This window comes from Miscanthus floridulus, chromosome 5 (genome assembly GCF_019320115.1).
Source record: "Miscanthus floridulus cultivar M001 chromosome 5, ASM1932011v1, whole genome shotgun sequence".
Taxonomy (NCBI): Eukaryota; Viridiplantae; Streptophyta; class Magnoliopsida; order Poales; family Poaceae; genus Miscanthus; species Miscanthus floridulus.
The window spans coordinates 2,484,495-2,508,622 of NC_089584.1; the positions used below are offsets into that span (position 1 = coordinate 2,484,495).

At 49.8% G+C, this 24,128-nt stretch overlaps 2 protein-coding genes and 1 pseudogene across 2 annotated transcripts; 2 read left to right on the top strand and 1 right to left on the bottom strand.

Moving 5' to 3' along the window:
* Positions 1–404: 404 nt before the first annotated feature.
* On the top strand, positions 405–2,498 carry LOC136451260 (uncharacterized). Its single transcript, XM_066451976.1, has 3 exons — positions 405–476; positions 1,025–1,083; positions 2,111–2,498. The coding sequence occupies exons 1-3, from the start codon at positions 405–407 to the stop codon at positions 2,496–2,498; spliced, it is 519 nt and encodes a 172-aa protein (XP_066308073.1).
* A 681-nt stretch (positions 2,499–3,179) lies between these two features.
* On the top strand, positions 3,180–4,081 carry LOC136451324 (pollen allergen Phl p 11-like). The gene has a single exon (XM_066452038.1). The coding sequence runs from the start codon at positions 3,238–3,240 to the stop codon at positions 3,754–3,756; it is 519 nt and encodes a 172-aa protein (XP_066308135.1). The 5' UTR covers positions 3,180–3,237; the 3' UTR covers positions 3,757–4,081.
* Positions 4,082–21,874: 17,793 nt separating this feature from the next.
* LOC136451261 (uncharacterized) lies at positions 21,875–22,960 on the bottom strand (annotated as a pseudogene).
* Between the last annotated feature and the right edge of the window lie 1,168 nt (positions 22,961–24,128).

Genomic DNA, 24,128 nt, shown 5'->3' on the forward strand with positions numbered 1-24,128 from the left:
AACTAAATTATTATGAGAAAAAAAATTATTTTAGTTGGAAAAAAAAACTGAACAAAGTCAGATTCTAAGGTCAGCCAAACGGGGCCTTGTACTCGGACTCAAACCGTGTATATGTAGATAGAAGAGACCCCAAACCGTGTTAGATGAAGCAATTCTATTTCTTTCAAGTTCAAAAAAAAAATTCTATTTCTTGTCAGGGACTCTATAATCTTTTCCAATCCCACCCATAGATAGAGGTCAAAATCAGATCGATTCAACAAAACAAAAACAAAAAATCATATTCGAACTAGCTTCTGTTCCGGCGCCCTTCTGACTCTTGGCAGGCAGCGATGGTGTTGCAGCGGATATTGAACTAGTTCCTAGAAAGGGTGCGATTTCAGTTATCGCCCCCGCATCGCGGGCTGATGGTCCGCTCCGCTATCCTCTGGGGGCTCGGCGACGTCGGCGCCCAGGCCGTCACCCACTACTCCGCCCAGGTACTCCGATCCGCCCCCGCCGCCGCCCCAAACACTTCTTCTTTTCCCCCGGGTAGTTCATGTTCCTGATGTACGGGTTGCGCGTCGCCACTCAGCCACGATGTTTGTCTTACTCTACTTCCATATTCTCCCGGTATTTTCGGTTCCTCTGAGGTACTGGGAGAGAGTAATGGATTAGTAAAAAGTTGTTTTTTTTTTGGGTTGGGGGGGGGGGGGGGGGGGGGGGGGGGGGTTGGAATCATGGAATGTGATAGGCTTTCGTCTGAAACCTAATCTTTTGATGCGTCTATAGGCTTCAATGGTACTAGTAAGAGTATCTGGTAATCCCAATTGAAGAGAGAAGAAAAAAAATGATGGATTGATAATCCTCTTCGGGGCAATGCACGAGCTAAGGGGTTTGATTATTTATTGGTCAGAAGTCAGAACTCTAATTCAGAGTTCTGATGATGGTCCTTAGCATCGTTTTCTCTTGCTTCTGGAACCGTTATTACTATCTTCATTCTTCAATGTCTCTTTTATCTATTCAGCGAAACTCTGTTGCATTTCAGGATAAAGATGAGGAGTCCATTTCTTTCGGAAAAAAAGACGAGGAGTTCAAAATCGATTGGTATAGAGTGTACAACACAAGTTTCTTTGGACTTAGTGCCTTGTATTGGACCAGCTGCATATTGCCGGTTAGTTTCCTTGTATCTGAGGGTGTTAGGTTTACTTTTGTTATTGTTTAGTAACCGAAAGTAATAATAAAGGTGAACGGTCAAGTGATAGGTGTATTTTGTAGACCCCATCCCACACTGATGTTCTCCATTTTAGCTAACCATTTTAGAAAATATAGGAGACATCTAAAGAGCATGTGTTTTGTTTGGATAGTGATGATACTTTCTAGCTCTCACAGGCCTTGCTGAGATTTGGGTGTTTACTATGGTTTTTTGTTACTCGTGGAATTGGGAGAGACATTGCAAACATTTGTAGTGACAGATTTGTTGCCACCATGTAGTGTCACCTAATCTTGCGTCGTTATTTAGCTGTGCAGTCAAGCAACTGAGTTGAGTGCATATAAGGGGCAGCCATGGAGTTTAGGACGTATCAGTTGAAGTAGCTTGGGGCCTTGGGCTGTACTTTGCAGTAGTAACATCCTTTTTCCGTTCATCTGTGTTTTACCCAGTAGGCCAGCATTATCAACCATCGATTTGATGCCCACATAATTTGTTGCATATGTATGTTTCCTGGCCTTAATTAGATGTGCGGTAAATAAATGCTATGCTCCGGAGAGTATTTAGTAGCTGACCACCTTACTGTATGTAAGAGTTACAGAGATTTCCATATTTATTAGACACAATATCTTTTTATTATAATACAATAGTAGATGTTGTTCCTGCTCGATCACCTTGGTGACTTGATGTATTTGTTTTGCAATAATGACTGGTGATTCTGACTTGGTGTATCTGATTGGTAATAATGATGACCGGTGATTCCACAATTTTCTCACTCACCTACTGAACTCTATTCTAGATGCAGTGATTTGCTGTTGAAATCGAGTCTCGATCTCTTGATTTTAGGACTAGCTAGGAAATTCCAGTATCTGTATGTATTCTGTTCTCGTCACTAATAACAATAAGGGCTTGGTGTTATTGTAGGTTTAGTAAGAGCCTGCCGAGCTCCATTACTACAGCTGAGGTTGTTAGCTCAACACCTGTTGACGGTCTCTTCGGAACTCTAAATCTTGCCCCATTCTTCCCGCTCATGTCTTTCGTGCAAGGAAAGACTAAGAGTGTGGAGAAGGCAAAGGAGGACGTGAAGAGGGGTTTCACCCCTGCTCTAGTGCTGGGCGGAGCTGTGCTGCCAGCCGTGCTGTTCACAAACTGGCGCTTCGTCCCCGCGCCATACCAGCTTCACTGTGCCAGCTTGCTCGCCCTGGTAGGCAGCTGTTCCCTCTCATGGATTGAGCTTGAGCAGCACAAGGATGACGCAGCGGGTCCAGAAGATGGAAGGAGTAATAAGGTTTGTTCTGACGACTGCTTTTGAGCTAGTAGTCATCTTGTAGTATGTTCGTATGGATCAACGTCTGTAAGATCTGGTTCATCCAGGAAGAAAACGGGTGACAAAAGACAGTCTTATTTGCAGCAACTGTTTAGGGATTTGGGTTGGCAGCGAAACTAACTGAGCATCGATCAGTCGTTGTAAAGAATCGACCTTTGATGAATTGCTGAAATGCTGATGTGTGCGATTGAGTGTAACTCCATACGCATATGCCCGGGGAGTATATATGATGAGTTTTATGTCTTTGTGGTTGTGTGAAATTGAGTCCATCATCATTCTCTTCTCTCTCTGGTTGTGGCACTAGGCATTTATTTAATTTCAATTCGTGTCTTCAGAGTTCAGAACTTCAGATTTATTGATTGACTGATCGATGCACATGTCTGGAAATGGGTGACGAATTGACGATCGAGAACGCTTGCAATGCCATTATTGCAGCAAAAGCTGAATATCGACGATGCCCGTCTTGTTGCAGTCCAGGAATAACAAGCTGGGTTGGGCACGCATGCATGCAACAAGGGATGAGTGAATGTCTGAATGGCCATCATGGACGGCGCACAGGCGCCGACGGAGCCGGGAAACGAGCTCCACCACCCGCCTCCCCTCTCCCTATCCTCTCGATCTACATAATATATATAAATGGCGGCCCCTCGCCGAGAGCTCACGAACGAACGACAATCCTCTCTCCGTCCCCAAGCAAAAAGCTAGACGTAGAACAAATAGAAGAATGACGCAGCAGGCCAACCAGTCGACAATGGTGGCGCTGGTCGCCGGCGTGGCCGTGGCGGCCGTCCTCGCCGGCGTGGCGTCCGCGGAGAAGGCGGGCGGCTTCGTGGTGACGGGTCGCGTGTACTGCGACCCCTGCCGCGCCGGGTTCGAGACCAACGTGTCCAAGAGCGTGGCTGGCGCGACGGTGGAGGTGGTGTGCCGGCACTTCGAGGCGAACAAGGAGACGCTCAAGGCGGAGGCGACGACGGACGACTTCGGGTGGTACAAGCTGGAGATCGACCAGGACCACCAGGAGGAGATCTGCGAGGTGGTCCTGAAGAAGAGCCCCGACCCGGCGTGCGCGGAGATCGAGGAGCTCCGCGACCGCGCCCGCGTCCCTCTCACCTCCAACAACGGCATCAAGCAGAAGGGCATCCGCTACGCCAATCCCATCGCCTTCTTCCGCAAGGACCCGCTCAAGGAGTGCGGCGCAATCCTCCAGAAGTACGACCTCAAGGACGCATCTGACACGCCATGATATGATTCAGCGTCCACCGTCGACGATGTCGTCAATCCGTCCATCCATTACTCAACTAACTGCCATGTATGCGTGGTAGTATTTCCCGCGCCCGGCCGGCCGTTCGCCGGCGCCGGAGAAGATGGTAGCAGCTAGCCACCAAGTGTCTGTCGTCTACGGCTTCCGCATTTCTGTATTGTGATTCGAAGGCAGCGACAATGGGCCTCGTCAGCGCACGTACGATCCGTTTCTTTTGTTGGGCCTAAATCATCTGCATGCATGCAGATATACTGCTACTGCTGCTCTTTTATTATTTTTATTATTATTAACTTCCTGTCTTCTCACCCATTGAGGTCCTGTATGTCTTCTAGTCAATCAAAACAGTTAACAGAGAAAGACAAGAGGTGTGTGCCTCAATTCTTTGCGGACAAAATTTCTTATTTGGCCTGGTTTAAAGGTGTCTTTCTTCTGTGGTCCTGAAACAAAATTTCTTATCTATTTGGCCTCACTCGAAGTTTCGTTTTCCAATCTAGCCTTACCGTCGTACCCCGCCTCTAACACCGTTAAGTGGCATATGAAATGACCAAACTGCCCCTGAGACATTATGAGAAACCAAAAGTCACTCAGGCAGTATAACAACATAATTTTGAGCACTTTGAATCCAATTTTCATAACACAAATTTTTATGTTATGAAAATTGGATTCAAAGTGCTCAAAATTATGTTGTTATGCTGCCTAGGTGACATTTGGTTTCTCATAATGTCTCAGGGGTAGTTTGGTCATTTCATGTGCCACTTAACGGTGTTAGAGGCAGGAGATAACGGTAAGGCCAGATTGAAAAACGAAACTTTAAGTGAGGCCAAATAGTTAAAAAATTTTGTTTCAGGGTCAAAAAAAAAAAGACAACTTTAAACCAGGGCCAAATAAGAAATTGCCTCTTCTTTATGTGTGTGTGTGCGCGTGTGCCTCAGCGACAAACATAGAAAAAGGAAAATGCATGTTGATCTGTCTTGTTTGCATGGTATAGCTTCAAGATGATAAGTCGACAAATATGTACCAGTAGCGATAGCAGACCTAAATAACATAGGCCCCATTCGGCTTACCCAGAAACCGGCTTATTTTTTCAGTCGGAATAGTATTTTTCTCTCACAACAATTCAGTCAGAACATTGTTTTTCAGCCAGTTTCAACCAAGTTTCAGCAAACTGAACGAGGCCGTAAGACTGGACATGGGCTAGGTTTGTATGGACCAGGCCCAGGCGGCACCTAGGAGAAAAATAATATAATTAAGAAAAAAATTAATTATTTGGCAAGGCTGCTTTGACATCCATGCTATTTTTAGAAAGAGGAATATTGGAGTATATAGTGTAAGCCAAACCTATACACTTTTGACCGACTTATATGTTTTTGGCAAGTGTATTGTCATATTTACTTTCGTGAAGAATTTTATGAGGAAACTAATTTGATGCTATGGATACACACGGTGTTGTGGAATTTTCGATTAATCTGGTGTCAAGGTGAGCAAACTTGACTTAGAACAAGTGACCTAGCTACAATTTGAAACAACGGTAATGCTGGGGTCAGGGCGTCTGGACGGTCGGACGAGGCTTCCTAGAAATTTCCCCAGTCACTACCGCGTCGTCCACTCGTTCAACCGTGTCGTCCGCTCGCTCCACTGCGCCGCCCGCCTTCCCCACTACGCTCCATTGCGCTGCCCGCTCGCCACGGCCGATCCACCACTCCACCAAGTCGGCGAGCCTCCATGACGGATACTCCAGCAGGCAGGCAACGGGCGGAGCTTCGTGTGACACCGCCCCGTGTGATGAGTTGCCCGCGCCACTGCCTCATCGGCGAGCTCCACGCGCCGGCGTCGAGCTCCGCAACGACGAGCCTCCATTCGTCCAAGCAACAAGGTGATATTGCGCTCAAAGCGCATGTTGCAAGCGTATGTTTCAAGTGTTTTATATCGATGTTGCAAACGTAGATCGGGATGTTGCACATGTTGCAATGACTACACGCATGTTTCAAGTGTATGTTATAAATATTTCATCCGTTTCAGACGTATGTTGCAAGTGTTTGATCTAGATGTTGCAAAAGTAGATCTAGATGTTGCATATACATGCATGTTGCAAGTGTATGTTTCAAGTGTCAATTGTTTCAGACGTATGTTGCAAGTGTCTCATTTGGATGTTGCATATGTTTTGCAATGTCTACACACATGTTTTCAAGTTTTTCCTAGTGTTTTGCAAGTGTTTCAGACATATGTTGTAAGTGTTTCGGTTGTTTTCGGACGTGTGTTGCAAGTGTTTTATCTAGACGTTGCAAAGTAGATCTGTTGTTGCACATGTTGCAATGTGACTCACCTGCCGCGAGCTAGCCATGTGTGAGTATACACATATATGTATAGCAAAACTTGCAAAGTATCATTATTTTTTCTATCTAAATTAAACAGAATCGGCAAGCTAGCATTTGGGTCGGCATAAGCCTGTCTCCAACAGGATACGCATAACGTGACCTATACTCAAAATGCGTGGTGCATAGTGTTTTAGCGGCAAAAAGACACGCTGCAACGGAGTAGGCAATCGCATGACCCATTTTGCGTCCGAGGCGACGCGGAACGCAAATAAGCGTCCTCTCTCCGTCTCTTTGCGTCTCCACGCAATGCCAGGCCCACCACCACGACCGAAGCCGGCTCAAAGCAGTGGCCTCGTGGCTGCTCTGCCTCACCACGGCTAGCATCGAGGGAGGCACGCGACATGAAGAACCTGCTCTGGCATCGGGTTGCACGCCACGCCGCCGCCGTCGTGGTACGACCGGAAGGAGAAGACGCGGGCGACCCTAGATCCACGCCGCCGAACGGGGACGACCCGCGATTGCTCTAGAAGCCGTCGGTCACGCCTGCTCCAGAAGAGCCAGCCGCGGGAGCGCTTGAGCAGGAAGTCCCTAGCGCCGGCGGCCGCGAGCTGCTACTAGTCCGGGCTGGCTGCGTAATCTCGGCCTGCTGCTACTCGGCCCCTGTCGCCGCCTAAGCAGACACGTCAGGGTGGGGGAGGGCCACTGTCGGGGTGGTGAGGCGCTGTCGCAGAGCGAGACATCGGGCGCCAGCGAGGAGGTCGAGCGCGACGCAGAGGCTGAGCCGCTCCAGCAGTGCGGCCACAGGGGCGAGCGAGGAATGGCGTCGTCCACGGCGTGGAAGCAAGCGATGAATGACGTCGTCCACGGTCGCGGCGGTGCGTATGTATGTATGTATGTATGTATGTATGTATGTATGTATGTATGTATGTATGTATGTATGTATGTATGTATGTATGTATGTATGTATGTATGTATGTATGTATGTATGTATGTATGTATGTATGTACTTACACTCGGTAGGCCCAAAAAGCATAGCGAATAATAAGAGCATGGCTATGGCAATGCTGTTCCTCATATTAGATGTTTAATTTGATCAAAAGCTAAGGAATACATGCATATATCATCGATCCTGCATCCACATATATATAGTGAGAGAGATCAAGCGGCGCTGAAGTAGAGAACCAGCTATGCCAGGCGAGCAGTGTGAACATTATGGAGAGTGATTATTGCCAGCAATACTGCACGTTATGGACTTCCATGCATATGGTTAAATTAAGGTTAATTAACTAGTTCGAATTCCCAGAGTATGTTTCCTTGTGTGGTGGCAATTTCTAAAAAGTAAAGTTGCGGCACGTTATTAATGGTTTTTGCATGTTTTGTTTCGAGCTACTAAATGAGAGATCGAGGGAGAGATTAATCCACGTTAAGCCCTTAGCTCCCCTCTACTTTTTTTTGCTTCATCGTCTCGACGGTCTATCGCACCCGGGGCCTCTAGCTTGTCCTTTACGCTCGCAACCCGGTTCTTTCATGGTCAAGCCTCACCCTTTGATCTTCTCCACATAGCAGCCACACGAGATTATGCCATGTCTTATATGCAATGAGCTCCTTCAACCTTGACTAGTTGAGCACTTTGCATCATGCACAAAGCTATTTCTCCATCATACCTCTATGTCTTGCTCAACCTAGTGTATCTTTGTACCAAGTACTTTATTCATCTCACTTGAAACACATTCGTCCACATAACTTTGTTACTTAATTACCAAAACTAGATTCGGACATTCAAGTCAACAACGGGCCAAGGCCTATGGACAATGCCCCTTTTCTCCGGTCCTCCCACGCCACAGCCTCTAGAGAAAGCACCCAACACTTGAACAATTTTCCACGTGCCAAACAAGGCCCACGGCCAGACCACTTGTCGGGGTTATAACCCCGGGGTATCTCAAGGCATCGATTAGTTAGCAGGCCGAGCGGCCCACGATACATTAGCTAGAAAGGGCCCAAACGATCGAGGCCCAGTTGATCAAAGAAGACCAGACCAAGCGCTAAGGCGGGGGGTGGCCACGATCCCTTCATCAAACTTAGCCGCGCAGCACACAAGAAGACGTAGACAGACACGCCTGTTCTGACAAGGGTAGGTACGACACTCTGACCCCGCAAGGACCGAGGGGACAACGGTCACCTCGATCTGATCAGATGCCATCCCTGCGCCATGTAGCTCAGACAAGACAACACCATATGGCGGTGACGACCGGTACGATAACCATTGGCCAGACATGGTCTGACAAGATGCTTGTACGACTCCACCCACTAAGGGATGGGATCCATGACGAAAGGCCTTGACTTAGAGGCCATCCGGACTAGCGAGAGCCACGACCCCAACGATCAGGATCGTGGCCCTCAGCTCCTCAAGCCACCTAGGTATCGATGACCTAGGGGCGGCTACCAACTCCTGTATGATACCCTAGGAAAATAGGAGACGACGACGAAGACCACAGCAGAGACCACATCGCACAGGATGGCTAGCGAACCACCATCGTGCCTATAATGCCGCCATGGCCAACATAGTAGCACCACATCATACCATGCCGTAATGTGGCCACAAGACCATAATGACAACCACGCCCGGACACGTACCTCAAGACGACGTAGCTTGCAAACTAAGTTAGCTAGGCCCTCGCTCAAGCTCATGACCCTTCGGTCTCGAGAACCTACTGCTTTGTATATGCCTTGGCCCCAAACTCTATATAAGCGTAGCCAGGGCACCATCTCTAGACACATTCACATCCTTCACCATTTTATTCATTCTCTATAGTAGTAGGGCTCCTAGAGCTTCTCTTTAGGCAGTCCATCTCCTAGCTCTAGCTCTCCATCCTCTTCCACCATTCTTACACCTCCCATTGTAAGAACTTCAGAGCATTCAAGTGATGAACACACACTCGATCATCTCTAAGACTAAACATAGGGCTTTGACTTGAACCAGTATAAATCCTCGTGTCTTTTGAATATTACCATCGTCTTTCTAGAGCAGCGCGACAATCGTATAAATTTACTAGTTCGGTTTACGAAATACCGATAGTTAACGCGCCAGGTAGGGGATAGTCACGCACTCTCATTTGTTGAGAAGGAAGTGATGGCTCCTCGCACCGTCGGCGGACTCGCTCGTGGAATGGCCCATGGTGGCCACATCCCCCATGAAAACTATGAGTTCATCGGCATCAAAGGGCCAGTGCCCACGTCCGTTTTCAGCCACGGCCTAGACCTCCACTCTGGAGATCAGGACTCTGTGGTCCATGGCGAACACACTCTCGGAACTGCCCTCGGGGGCTGCATCCCAGAGTTCACTTATGTAGGGGGACTAGTACCCTCTCTCATCACTGGTCGTGGCCAAGACTTCCGCCTAGGAAGCCAGAGGCCTGTGGCTCATGGTGAGCTCGACCGACAAATGGCCTACGGTGGCCACATCCTTCTAGGGAATCATGAGATCGCTTGAACCAACAGATCAACACCCATCCCTAGCTTCTATCCCATCTAGGCCAACTACGTGGGAAGCCTAGGGCTGAAGGTAGAACTACACCCCGAGTAATGTCTTTGCAACTAGCGAAGCACAGCATGTCAGGGCACACACGGACAATGAGGTTACCCCACCGCCACGCGTCATCATCGTTAGTGATCAGGTGGTCGCCCGACGCCATGCCTCGCAAGGCCAAGCTCGGAACCAAGGCCTAATCCTGCACAACGAGCAGTCGGTCCATCACGCCTTAGCAAACTATAAGCTGTCACTTGGAGGCACGTGCCTTTGAGGAGGAGGGCTTCCTAAGCGCACCACGCACTGTGCCGAGCGGACCAAGCCGCATTGCGTTTAGAACCCTCTTCTACAGTGATAGGACACGCTAGCTCTTCAATGAGAGGAACAGCCATACCTAGAGGCAGGGACGCGATGGTCACGATGATGTCACGCCATGAGGGCTCAAGCACCAGAATGCACGGGCTCTACTGGGCAGAAGCTACATGGGCCGAACACGAAGAGAACACCCTCGGGGGCTCACAGGCCCACCAAGGATGTCGACCCATCAAAGGCCAACCCAAAGCCAGCCGAGTGGTCGATCTGCGCCAGCTACGATAGTTCCAAGCATTGAAGAAGTGCCTTCATCATCTCATGGCCCAAAGATCGCAAAGATTTCATCACGGGCAGACGCTCAAGAGCTCGCCGCACCTCGAACAAGGACAACCAGTCCCACGACAGTTTCTGATACATCGGTCAGTCACATCCACTCTAACTCTAACCTCTCTACCCAAGCATGTCCACACACACGTGTAGGCTCACCCATAATTCCAAGAAACTTAAAGCTGGCCCTAGTAGCACTTAACTCTCGAGTGACTCGATCCGACTCGCACTCGCAGCCAGACACGACTCACTTGCGGGGGCTACACACATGGGTACATGCACACGATATGTGGTGCAGCACTGATTGTCATCGTCCTAGTGACCGATCCCTCAAACTCCTTCTAATCGCGTCTCTCACCCTGACAAACCGTTGACCCAAACCTTGATCTCCCACTCGCACGGGTCTGAAAGGGAACGGGGAACCCGCCCGCTCAAGGAGAAAGAAGCGAAAGAAAAGAGAACTCTCGCTGCTCGCTCGCTTCCTTCTCACATCTTACCGGATCTGTGAGCTGCCCCCGATGCTTCACTACTACAGCGTGCCACGCGCCTTTTAGCCCCACGGGTTAGCCCCTAGGTTTAAATGCGCGCTCACGAGCACTAGGCTAGTGGGGACGAAGCACATTCCAATTCGAATGAAAAGGAAAGCAAAATGGTAGCAAAATGGCAAACGAATGTGCCAGTCACGAGCACCAAATTTAAACATGTTCTTCATAGAAAGGTCGTCCCAAAATGCTGGATGATTACACTAGAAGACCCTCACGCATCAGGAGTTGTGAATTGGAGACGAACAGTGGCAGCCGACACTCTGCCCACAATGGCCTCCGCATCTCGAGCAGTGGCACTACCCTATGGTGAGGATGTCGCTCTCAGATCTCCCCAACGTGCATCCTCGTCCAACGGCATCAAAATCGACACCACCATAGTGCAAGCCAATTGACATCAAGGCGACGTGAGCACCCCGATGAACCACCTCATAAATCAAGGAATCCACTTGTAGACGAGCCTTGTCAAGGCGAGATGCCAGCTGGGCACTCCCCCGACCGGCGCCGAGCACGACGTCATAGAGAACCCATCCGGAGGCGGTCAGTGCTGAAAGCTGGTTGCCCATCTCTAGCACCTTTTGGTTCGTAACTACCTTCTCCTCCTAATCTGAGAGCGCCCTCATGCACAACCCTGAAGAAAGACACACCGGCTCATGACCGGACACAACAATAGAACCAAAGCACAATGCAGAGTCGATGAAGACTCACAACTATAGGTGGAGCGCAGTCTTTGGCATTCAGCTTCAAGGCGCTGGCACCTCTGCTCGGTAGCGTCTCGAGCAGCACCAGCTAAGGCAAGCTCTATCTCTTGGGCAACCACCATGTCCTTGAGGCCAGCCATCTAGGATGTCAGAGCCTTGATCTGAGATCAGGCCTGCGCTTCTTGGCAGGTTGATTCCTCCTTCGACCTCTAGGAGGCCACCAACTCCATGTGCAAACATTGTACCTTGGCCTCTACTGCGTCCAAATGGCCATGGTCAGTGGCACCTCCTGCCTATGCCTAATAGGCCAGACGCAAGAATCGAGACTTCTCCATTGAAATCTTCATCAACTCCTGTAGAAAAAGAAGGGCGATCAGAGGATCATAGCAGGAGTGAAATAGGCACGATGAGGTCAGAAGACCAGAAGGCCCACTTGTGCCTAGACCGCCACTTCATCAGTCATCTGACGCTAGGCCTCTGTGCCCAGCCAGGCGACCATGGCAATTATGCCGCCCATCTTGGCCAAGGTCGTCTCGACCCTCTCATGGCCTTGGGAGGCAACTTCCCTCGTGGCTCGCTCGGCTGCGTCATCGACCACGAATAACGCCTTGCCAGGGCGCACGGGATGCGCCCACACGAAGGAGTCCTCACCTAGGTCAAGCCCCTCCTCGAGAGGCGAGAGTAGGGCCACAATGGAATGGAGCCTGGCCACTGTTCTGAGGGCAGTGACGTTGCCCGACAACTCTAGCCACACAGGAGGGCACGCGCCACCCCCCGAACGTTGCAGGACTGAGGGCCCTAGAAGGGGCTCTCTACACCATAAAGATCGACGAAGATCAGATAACCTAGTATCATCAAGAAGCACTGTGAGAAAGAAATCAAAGAACGACGTACCTAGTGGAGTGTTCCAAAAGGGTACGATGATCCACCTTTCCACGAGCGACCCAATGGAAAGGGTCACGGAAGCAGGTGCCGACGCCGACGCCGACACCGCTAGACCAGAGGCCGGCGATGTCAGTCACAGATCGATCACAATCACCAAATATCACAGTGGCTAGATGAAGAACACACACAAGAACACAGGATATGTGACCCTGAACCCTAGAACGCGGAGGACAAAGCTATTTTACTCAGATGTAGGAACACAGAGTAGTTGAGGTTACAATGACACAACATACATCCCAGAGGGTAATACACAAGCTTAACTAGCTAACACATGCCCTCTGACTCGACGCCTAAAACAAGATACAACCATCGCTGTTGTCCGCGCATGACGTCGCCCACGTTCCCTAAGTGCGGTCACCAACTGCTGGTTGCCTCCAACAGCACTCCTTTTGAATTAGCGTTTTCCACTTTTTCTCCAGCTTCAGTTGACAGCTCCAACCACTAGTGATTACGCCAACAATCCCCCCCTAATCCTGGTGGGAGCTAAGATCTCGAACACCCATCAAATATCTCATGGTTGCCAGCTTGACCCCCAACAATGGCTTTGTTAGTGCATCTTCCTTCTGCACATCAGTACAAACTCTATGCACTGCAATCTGCCCACGCTCCACACATTCCCTAATAAAGTGATACTTAATATCAATGTGCTTGCTTCTTCCATAAAAAATTGGGTTCTTCATAAGAGCAATAGCTGAATTGTTGTCCACATATAGAGTCACAACCTTCTACATTGTCCCTGTTATCTCTGACAAAAAATTCCTCAACCACAATGCTTGCCTTGCTGCTGCTATAGCAGCCATGAATTCAGACTCATAGGAGGATAGAGCCACTGTCTTCTGTTTCTATGAACACTAGGAGATCAGGCTATCATTTAGATAGAAAGCCATGCCCCCAGTACTCCTCCCAATCACATCTGCACCCAGATCACTGTCTGAATATCCAGTGAGCATTTCCTGCTTCCCTTCTTAAGTATACACCAACCCAAGTTCAGTTGTTCTTTTGAGGTACCTAAGTATCTGCTTCACAACCTTCAAGTGCAATACTGTAGGCTTCTCCATAAACCTGCTAGCCACTCCAACTGAGTATGCCAAATGTGGTCTAGTTTGTAACAAATATCTCAAACATCCTATCATTCTCTAGTAGTTTGTTGCATCAGTCTTCTCACCCTGTTTATCTGAATGCAGCTTCAAACCAGGTTCCATAGGATATTTTGTTGCATTGCAATCCACCATACCAAACTAAAACAACACCTTCTTGGCATATGTAGTTTGCTTCATGGTCAGATACTCCTTCTTCTGTTCTACCTCAATTCCAAGATAGTAAGACTGAAGACCAAGGTCACTCATTTCAAACTCACCAGTCATCTGCTGTTTGAAATTGTTGATCTCAATTGGATCATCTCCTATGACAATGAGATCATCTACATATACACCTAAGAGTATAGTTGCTTTACCAGCTCCTCTTGTGTACACAGCTTGCTCCACTAGATATCTCTTGAAGCCAAGTTTCTTCAAACTCCTATCAAGTTTCATGTTCCATGCTCTTGGGGCTTGCTTGAGTCCATACAAGGCTTTATTCAACCTGAGTACACAATTCTCCTTTCCCTTCACTGTATAAACTTCAGGTTGCTGCACATATACTTCTTCCTCTAAAACCCCATGCAAGAATGCAGACTTGACATCTAGGTGATGGACATCCTAGCCCCTATTTGCATCCATTGCCAGTATTAGTTTCACTGTATCTAATCTGGCAACAGGTGCAAAGACTTCTTCATAGTCCACATCATGCTTCTGAACATAACCCTTGGCTACTAATCTTGCCTTGTGCTTCACCACTTCACCATCATCATTTTTAGCTTAAAACCCCACTTGAGGCCAATTGCCTTGTGCCCTGCTAGTAACTTGGACAAGTACCATGTCCCATTCTTCTCAATGGATAGGATCTCTTTGTCCATAGCTTCTACCCAATCTAGGTTTCTAGATGCCTCAACATAGTTTGTTGGCTCATCTATTTCAGCTAGTAGTGCCTCTCCATCAGAATCATACATCAGCTCAACCTCTTCTGTATTTTCATAAATATCATTCAAATTCCTTAACCTTTCTGGTTCTTCATCTGAGCTGTAACCTGCATGTACACCTAATCCCTCTTGTGTTGAATCTGATGGATCTCCTCTAGCTCCAACATTTGAATTCTCCATTGCTTCTGCTCCTGTTTCTATAGGTAACACCCCTACTCCACTAGGAACACCCAAGTCAATAGAAACTGCAATCTTCTTCTTCCACTTGGAAATTAGTCAAACCCACATCTTCCTCACCCCATCTCCATTGCACATTTTCTTCAAATATGACATCTCTCCTCACCAACACCTTGTTCTACAGATGATCATACAGCCTATGTGCCTTAGAGCCTTCTTCCACTCCAAAATAAACTACTTTCTAACTCATGTCATCAAGCTTTTTCAGATGTGGAACAGTGATCATCATGTGAGCCAAACACCCAAACACTTTCAGGTGTCCTAAGTGTGGTCTTCTCCCATTCCACACTTCATATGGAGTCTTCTCCCCCATAGCTTTAGTAGGCAGCCTATTCAACAAATAGACAACATGCCTAACTGCTTCTCCCCAATATCTCCCTAGGAATTTTCATACTCTTCATCATAGTTCTAGCCATCTCAACCACCGTTCTATTCCTTCAGTTCCACTACACCTATTTTGTTGTGGTGAATACGGTGCAGTGAGGTGCCTCTTGATCCCAGCTGCTTCACATATGCTTGCAAAAGCTGCTAACAAGAACTACCCTCCATGGTCAGAATGCAGTATCTTGATCTGTTGCCCAACAAAATTCTCTGCCTCTGCCTTAAACTTCACTAGTGCAGCAGTGGCTTGATCTTTACTTTTTCAGCATGTGCCCACACATCCATCTAGTATGATCATCAACAAAGAGTATGAAGTATTTGTTACCAGCTAGTAGTAGATGGATGTGGGGGTATGGCCCCCGGTATCCACAAGACAAGACATGGGTCATACCATCAGAGGTGGCCTAGCCCACAAGATCAAGGCATGCACGATGTTGCTCGATGTGTACCGCAAGATATTATATAGTACCAAATAGGCTACTTTCCTTGTAACCCTACCCCTCCTAAAGTATATAAGGAGAGGCAGGGGTCCCCTAGTGGACATGATCCATACATCTCAATGCAATACATCAGAACACATGATGTAGGTATTACGTCATACTGACGGCCGAACCTATCTAAATCTTGTGTCTTGGTGCTTGTATTACCATCTTGCTCCTGATCTCGCTAACCTCTACAACAAATCTACCATCGTGGGACACCCCTTGGTGGACTACCGAGCATCTTTTGTCCACAGTTGGCACGCTAGGTAGGGGTATGCATGCTGATCCATGGCAAACCAGATGGCGTACCTCAGGATCAACATCATCCATGGGCAACTCAGCATCCGGAGCAGGCACAAGATTGAATCTCTATCCTTCATGCCATTGTCACCAAGGGCATCTACTATTTTCTACCGGTCTAGTTAGTTTGTTGTCCTCAAAGTTGAAGATGAAGCCAGGTGCATCACGTGTTGGCTTAGGCCTGCGTGGAGGCAAGTTCGACTCCTGACCTGTGCTCATGAGCCTCTATTGTATCCGCTCCACTGAGTTTGAACTCCAACCTCTAGATGCCAAGCCAGAATAAATCCATCTACTTGTACATGCAAGCTTCAACAGAGTCGATCGGACATGCAAGCCAAGCCAATCAATCTATACTTGCCTCATGTACATATGAGAAGACATGCAAGCCAAACCAAGATGCGACGGATCAACTTGCATATACATACATCACGTGCAGGCTTACTTGCATCTACACCTGCCATGCAAGCTACCAAGACTTGCCTGTACACATGCATCCACATATGGAGAAGGAAGGCTTGCATGTTATACCTCCATTTATGAAGCAGATCAACTGCACATCTTCATACGTAGACTGACACCACCAAGCTCCGACTACGTCCATCCTACTCCAATACGAGATCAACTCCATTCCAGCCGTCAAGCGAGCCACTAAATGAGCTATCCTCTCACCAACTAGATAGCGCCATACGCCTGCCAACCAGTCGTTCTATCTAAAGCTAAGTCATGTTTTAATATTTTTCTAAATATTCTCCAATCTTCGTTAATCGCCATGATGTTTCTCCGAGCTGTTTTCTCCATGTTTGCTCTCCAAACGATTTTCCGAACCCCTGAATAGTCATATTGATGCTCGGACGCCTCTAGAGACGGCCCTATCTCTGGCTCCTCCATACATGTGCACGAGCGTCTGTCGTCTATGTTATGGGTGGTCGGCAGCGGCTCCTTAGTGATGCCTATTCCTCATACACGTGCACGGGCTCCGCGCTCCGTGTTATGGTTAACAGGCTAGCTAGGGCTAGAGACTCAGCTACACACTAATTGTTCGGGTGGTTTATATTAAATACATCTTCACACCAACTAATTCGCCTGAGCTACTTACGCTATTTCATCGCCATTGCTAATTTTTCTCTGGAGTTCATATATTTGTACATCATGTACTACCCGTTTTACATATTTGTATTGCAAGATCATCGTCCAGGTGATCGGATCACCTGGTGCTCGGACTTCACCATCGATCAATTGGTTGGACCGCTAGGATCATTGACTTCATCGCCGATCAGTTGATCGGACTGTTCACCAGTCGCTTCTGCTCAATGCTCACTTCACCGCCGATCAGTTGACCAGACTAGTTAGTCGCTCAGTGTTTCATCGCCAGATACGTTGGTTACACCTCGGCGCTTGGATTCTTCGTGCTCGAAGACTAAATGGGCACACTTCACCTTGTAGACATCGCTAGCGATGTCGGGACTCCTCGCTCCTCGGTGCTCGGATATCGCCAGCGATGCTGGGGACTCCTCGCTCCTCAGTGCTTGGACATCGCCAGCGACGTCGAGACTCCTCGCTCCTCAGTGCTCGGACGTCGCCCGTGACGCCGGGGACTCCTTGCTCCTCGGTGCTTAGTCATCGCCAGCGACGCTAGGGACTCCTTGCTCCTCGGTGCTCGGACATCGCCAGCGACGCCGGGGACTCCTCGCTCCTCGGTGCTCGGGCATCGCCAGCAACGTCGAGGACTCCTCGCTCCTCAGTGCTCGGGCATCGCCAGTGACATCGAGGACTCCTCACTCCTCGGTGCTCGACCATCGCCAGCGACACTGAGGACTCCTTGCTCCAAGGTGCTCGGTCATCGCCAGCGACGTCGGGGACTCCTTGCTCCTCGATGCTCGATCATCGCCAGGGATGCCAGGGACTCCTCGCTCCTTGGTGCTCAGGTCATCACTAGCGATGTTGGGGACTCCTCGCTCCTCGGTGCTCGGACATCACCAGCAACGCCGGGGACTCCTCGCTCCTCGGTGCTCAGATATTGCCAGCGACGTCGGGGACTCCTCGCTCCTCGGTGCTTGGTCATCGCCCGCGACGTCGGGGACTCCTCGCTTCTCGATGCTTAGACATCGCCAGCGATGCCAGGGACTCCTCGCTCCTCGATGTTCGAACATCGCCAGCATCGTCAGGGACTCCTTGCTCCTCGGTGCTCGGTCATCACCAGGGACACTAGGGATTCCTTGCTCCTCGGTGCTCGGTCATCGCCAGTGACGCCTGGGACTCCTCGCTCCTCGGTGCTCGGACGTCACCAGCGACGCCGGGGACTCCTCACTCCTCGGTGCTCGGTCATCGCCAGCGACGTCGGGGACTCCTCGCTCCTCGGTGCTTAGACATCGCCAATGACGTCGGGGACTCCTTACTCCTCGGTGCTCAAACAACGCTAGCGATGTCGGGACTCCTCGCTCCTCGGTGCTCGGTCATCGCCAGCGACGCCGAGGACTCCTCGCTACATCGCTCCTCGGTGCTCGGTCATTGCCAGCGACACCGAGGACTCCTCGCTCCTCGGTGCTCGATCATCGCCAGCGACGCCGAGGACTCCTCGCTCCTCGGTGCACGGTCATCGCCAGCGACATCGAGGACTCCTCGCTCCTCGGTGCTCGGTCATCGCCAGCGATGCCGGGGACTCCTCATTGCTCGGATCTTGCTACATCTCATCGGTGTGCTATCAAACTGCTCCATGCTATTCGGATAAGGGTGCTGATCTTGGGCAACACATCTAGGGTCTTGATACGCACATGTCAGACGATGTCGGCAAGCTTTCAGACTTCTTTTTCTTTGACCCTGCTACAAGATTCATTCTTCATCTTCCAGCAGGCTCAAGGACTAAGTAGGCACACTTCACCTTGCGGTGAATGTGCGCTTCTCTCATCTTGTGGCTATGCCTAGGGACTAGCTGCCTACTCGGCTGGTCTTCTACTTTCTGACCCTAGCACCATGTGACTATGTCACCTACTGTTAGGCTCAGGGACTAGCTGTGGGGGTATGGCCTCCGATATCCACAAGAGAAGACATGGGCCGCACCATTAGAGGTGGCCTAGCCCACAAGATCAAGGCATACATGGCACTGCTTGGCGTGCACCGCAAGATATTGTATAGTACCAAATAGGCTACTTTCCTTGTAACCCTACCCCTCCAAAGTATATAAGGAGAGGTAGGGGTCTCCTAGTGGACACGATCCATACATCTCAATGCAATACATCAGAACACATGATGTAGGTATTACATCATACTGACGACCAAACCTGTCTAAATCTTGTATCTTGGTGCTTGTATTACCATCTCGCTCCTGATCTTGCTCACCTCTATGATAAATCTACCATCGTAGGACACCCCTCAGTGGACTATCGACCCCTCAATAGGTGACGTAGTCATGTGGATTGTAGGGTGACTTTGTTTCATGTAGAACCACTTGGAGTTCCACCCTTTCAGAGAAGTGTTCAGCGGTACATTAATGTACTTGCTGGCCATTCCATCCCAAAGCTATAGATATACGCCGCCGACCACCTTGGATCCATCGCCGCCCTTCTTCTTCAACTAGAACAGGTGTTTGAAGAGGTTGAAGTGTGGTAGAACCCCCAAAAACATCTCATAGAAATGGATAAAGATCGAGATGTGTAATATGTTGTTGGGATGGAGATTGCAGAGACTAATCTCCTAGAACTCCTAGCAGATCCCGCAAGAAAGGATGAATAGGGAACCCCAACTCATGCCTAGAAATAATCCTCGAAGACTACAAGCTTCATCCGTGTTAGGCATTAGGAAGGGCTCACCATTGGCTGGCCGCCATCTAGGTGGTGACATGGTCAGGAAGCACGCCCTGCCTCCACCAATCTCTTGAGCTCCTGCTTCCCCCATGCACGATGGCACCCACTCTTCGTCGTGACTGGCTCCCTCTCCTACCTTCTTTGAGCTCACCTTCTTTGGGTTCACAGCTCTCCTCTTTGGTGTCCATCTCTCATATCTGGATGGGGACTGGCATCGGGAGCATGCGTGGATGTGAATCTGAAAATGTGAGGGCCGAGGATGAAGATGGAATGACAAAGTGGCAAAGGTATGAATGAGGGATGCGATGGTGAAGTTATAAAGCACTTTCCTCACCCTTTCGTATTCGAGGGTTTTTGGGAAACCATTCCCGCGATTTGCGCCCCCCCCCCCAATTCTCCGACACTGGCTTGTTGGGCCGTAACATGGGCATTCACGCAACCGCATCCCATGTTGCTAATTTATCACTACCGTTGGTTATCACTCGCCAAATAAATCGCCGACTTCTCCACCATTTATTGAGGATCGGTAACAGTTACTGTACAGCCGTTACTCTGGTTTTTTCTCCACAGTTGGGTTTTCAGATATCTTCGTAAACGGCTCGGGGACTGGCTGCCTGCTCGGTTGGTCTTTTATCATTTTTAAGTTTTTGACCCTGGCACCACAGTGACTGCGTCACCTACTGTCAGGCTCGGGGACTAAGTGGGCACACTTCACCTAGCGGTGAATGTGCTCTCTCTCATTTCAGAGCTTCGCTTGAGGACTGGCTGCTTGCTTGACTAGTCTTTTACTATTCTTTTACTTTGGACCCTGGCACCACATGACTATGTCATCTACTGTTAGGCTCGGGGACTAAGTAGGCACACTTCACCTCGCGGTTAATGTGCATGCTTTATTCCTAAAGACTCCACACCTCTTGAAGTTGAAGAAGACTATCTCCTTTTCTCGTGGTCGGACTCTAAGTGGGCACACTTGTTCCACTGTGAAGAAATTTTTGGTTCTAAACTTGAGCTCCTTACACCCTTATGGAAAGCCATGCTTGGGTTGTGCTACTTGGCTATGATTCGAGCTGCTCGGTGATAGTACACGCTACTCGGCAACTGCTCATAACTGCTCAGCAACTCATTATGGTGGTCGGACCATGAGTTTGACTGCTCGGCTTCGTTCGCACCTGCCCGGACAAGCTCAAGACGGCGCTGCACTACGAGTACAAGGCGCTCGGGGACTAGCTATGGGGGGTATGACCTCGGATACCCACGGCAGACCACATGGGTTGCGCCCTTAGGGGCAGCCTAGCCCACAAGACAAAGCCTTATGGGGCACGACTCTGGTCGGTGCCTTCCGCAAGACATCTGAAAGATATCTTGAAAATACTATAAGATTTGTTAGGATATGTATGATCCCAAGATTTCTGTAATGAGTTATTACTTTCTGGTTATCTCTCAGATCTAACCGACTTGTAACCTTGTTCCCTGGACTATATAAGGCGGGCAGGGACCCCCTCCAAACTTATGCAATATCATACGATAGCTAATACAAACCAACAGACCACAGGAGTAGGGTATTATGTCAAACTGACGGTCTAAATCTGTCTAACTCATGTGTCTCTGTTGCCTTCTTGTTCTTGATCTCGATCTCAAGCTCCTCTACCGATCAATCTACCTTCATGGGATACCCCTCGGAGGACTACCGATGATATTCTGTTGATAATGGAGATTTCAACCCACACAGGTCGACATGTACAAGCTGTAGTGGCTTCTCTGCCCTGTAGCTCATCGCTAATGGCAATGGTGTGCGTTCCTTCTTGCCAGCTAGGCATGGGTGACATAGCTGGTCAGGATTGCTGATCAGCGGCACTCCACCCACCATTTCTTTCTCACCTACCATCTTCAGAGCTCTAAAGTTCACATGCCCAAGTCAACCATGCCACAACCACACTGGCTCCTCTATGCTCCCCATCAGACACTCTGACTCCACAGGCTTTAGATCAACATGATACAGCCTGTTAGTTGCCCTCTCCACCTTCATTAGCAACCTTAGAGGATTTTTCTCGAACACCTCGAGCTCTCCATCATCCATCACCACCTTGCAGCCGATTTCAGTGAGATGCTCGAGACTCACCAGATTGCTCTTGAGCCTAGGGATGAAGTAAACGTCTCAGAGCAGCCACTGACCGCCATCTCTGCAGTTGATGAGGATTGAACCTTTCCCTTCGATCTACACCACCGAGCCATCTCCAAACTTCACCTTCCCAGTGACCCCCTCGTCCAGCTCTAGGAACTTGCTGCGATCCTTGGTCATATGGTTGCTAGCGTCGTTGTCCAGGTACCAGTTGCCTCCGGTAACCTCCCTGCCTCTGGTTAGATGCAACTCCGACGTCACCTTCTCCTCCTTTAGAAACACGGCTCTCTGCCGCATGCTCTGAATCTCCCAAGTTGGCCTCCTAGACTCCAACTCAATCTCCTCCTCAATAACAGCGAACATCAACGCTGGCTCCATCTCCGCACGAGCGTGATGCGCCTCCTCCTCTTTCTTCTCTCCTGGGCAACGATTGGCATAATGGCCATACTTCTTGCGTTTGAAACACTGAATGTGGCTTTTATCTTTCTTGTCACCTCCAGCGTTCTCCTTGCCTTGTCCATCACCGCATCTACCTTGGCCTCTTCCCCGGCCATGACCTCTACCACGCCCAGCCTCAGATGACTTGCTCCTCCCCGACGAGTCACCTCCGGCCTTCTTCTGCTTTGCCTCCCACTCTGACTGAGTGAGGAGTAACTGCACACCTTCAGTCTTTGAGTTCCCGGCTCCCCGTCGAGTTCTCTCTTCATACGCCTTCAAATGCCCAACCGCCTCTTCAAACGCTAAGGTCTTGAGATCATAGAACTGCTCGATCCCAGCAACAATAGTGATGAACCTCTCCGGTACGGTGTCGAACAATTTCTTCACCATGGCCGCGTCATCCAACGTGCCGCCCAAGTTGCTGTATCTCACTGACATCCCCATCAGCTTGCCAGCATACTAATCAAGCGTCTCTTCCTCCTTCATCTTTATGGCATCGAATTCGCTCTTGAGCGTCTGCAACCGTGCCTCCTTGACACGCTCGGCACCAACAAATCTCGACTTCAGGCAGTCCCAAACTTCCTTGCCTGTCTTCTTCTTCTCCACCTGCATCAGCAGATCATCCGGCAGGCACTGCAACAGGTGCGCCCCCGCCTTCTTGTCCTTGCCGGACTTAGCTGTCGTCTGCGTCTCCGACGTCCCCTCCAGTGGTTCCACCACCTCCCAGACGCCTTGATCTTCCATGATTACTTGGACTCGGATGCTCCAACTTGTGTTGTTGGTGGCTGTCAGTTGCGGATAGGCGTATTGCCCATGACCGCCAACACCGCCACCGCTTGCACCTCCGCTTCCCGCACTCCGATCACCCATCCTGGAAGACACAACGCAACGCACGCAATGCTTTGGCTTGTGATTCGGCTCTGATACCAGATGTTAGTCACAGATCGATCACAATCACCAAATATCACAGTGGCTAGATGAAGAACACACACAAGAACACAGGATATGTGACCCTAAACCCCAGAACGTGGAGGATAGAGCTATTTTACTCAGATGTAGGAACACAAACTAGTTGAGGTTACAATGACACAACATACATCCTAGAGGGTAATACACAAGCTTAACTAGCTAACACATGCCCTTTGACTCGACGCCTAAAACAAGATACAACCGTTGCTGCTGTCCGCGCACGACGTCGCCCACGTTCCCTGAGCGCGGTCACCAACTACTGGTCGCCTCCAACTGCACTCCTTTTGAATTAGTGTTTCCCACTTCTTCTCCAGCTTCAGTTGACAGCTCCAACCACCAATGATTACACCAACAGGCGAGGCATCCCTGGCAGCGTCGGCGGCGCCGGTCTCCTCCACGCCGCGACCTCCAGGGGCCCCTGCATCCCCGGGCTCGGATATCCCCATGCGAAGTGCCGGGGACGCAGGGCGCTCGACCCCCGGGAGCCTCCTCCTCTCTCGCGTCTTCCTTGCCAAGGAGCGTCGCTGAGCCCTCCCGGCCCCCACGCCGGCGTCTTCCTCGCCCAGACGAGAGGTCCCTCTCCATCCGCTAGGTGCCCAAAGCCACCTCCTCCAGTCTACCCCCGACCCCGCTCGGCTGCCAGTCCTGCTCCCGCCTCTCGGCCTCCCCGCCGACGGCTGCAAGCATCCCTGGTGACAGTGTTCGGGCCGACCCGTCCTGTCAGTGATGGCCTGGCCATGGCGGCCGTGCTTTTGCCGGGCACCTGGGCCCGTGCCGGATCAGGCCGGGCGGCCCGAATGGCCATCTATGGGCATGGACAGCACTGTTTTACATAGAACGGAAGCAAACATATGTCCTCAAGAAAGTTCAGCTTGAAATAGTCAATTTTCAGCAAAGAGCACACATTTGCTCAGCTCAAAGTGGCTGTGTCCAACCTGTGCTG

Coding starts and splice junctions, on each gene's coding strand:
- LOC136451260 (XM_066451976.1), top strand. CDS start 405: ATGGTCCGCTCCGCTATCCTCTGGGGGCTCGGCGACGTCGGCGCCCAG. Junction 477..1,024: donor TCACCCACTACTCCGCCCAG/GTACTCCGATCC, acceptor GTTGCATTTCAG/GATAAAGATGAGGAGTCCAT. Junction 1,084..2,110: donor GAGGAGTTCAAAATCGATTG/GTATAGAGTGTA, acceptor GTGTTATTGTAG/GTTTAGTAAGAGCCTGCCGA.
- LOC136451324 (XM_066452038.1), top strand. CDS start 3,238: ATGACGCAGCAGGCCAACCAGTCGACAATGGTGGCGCTGGTCGCCGGC.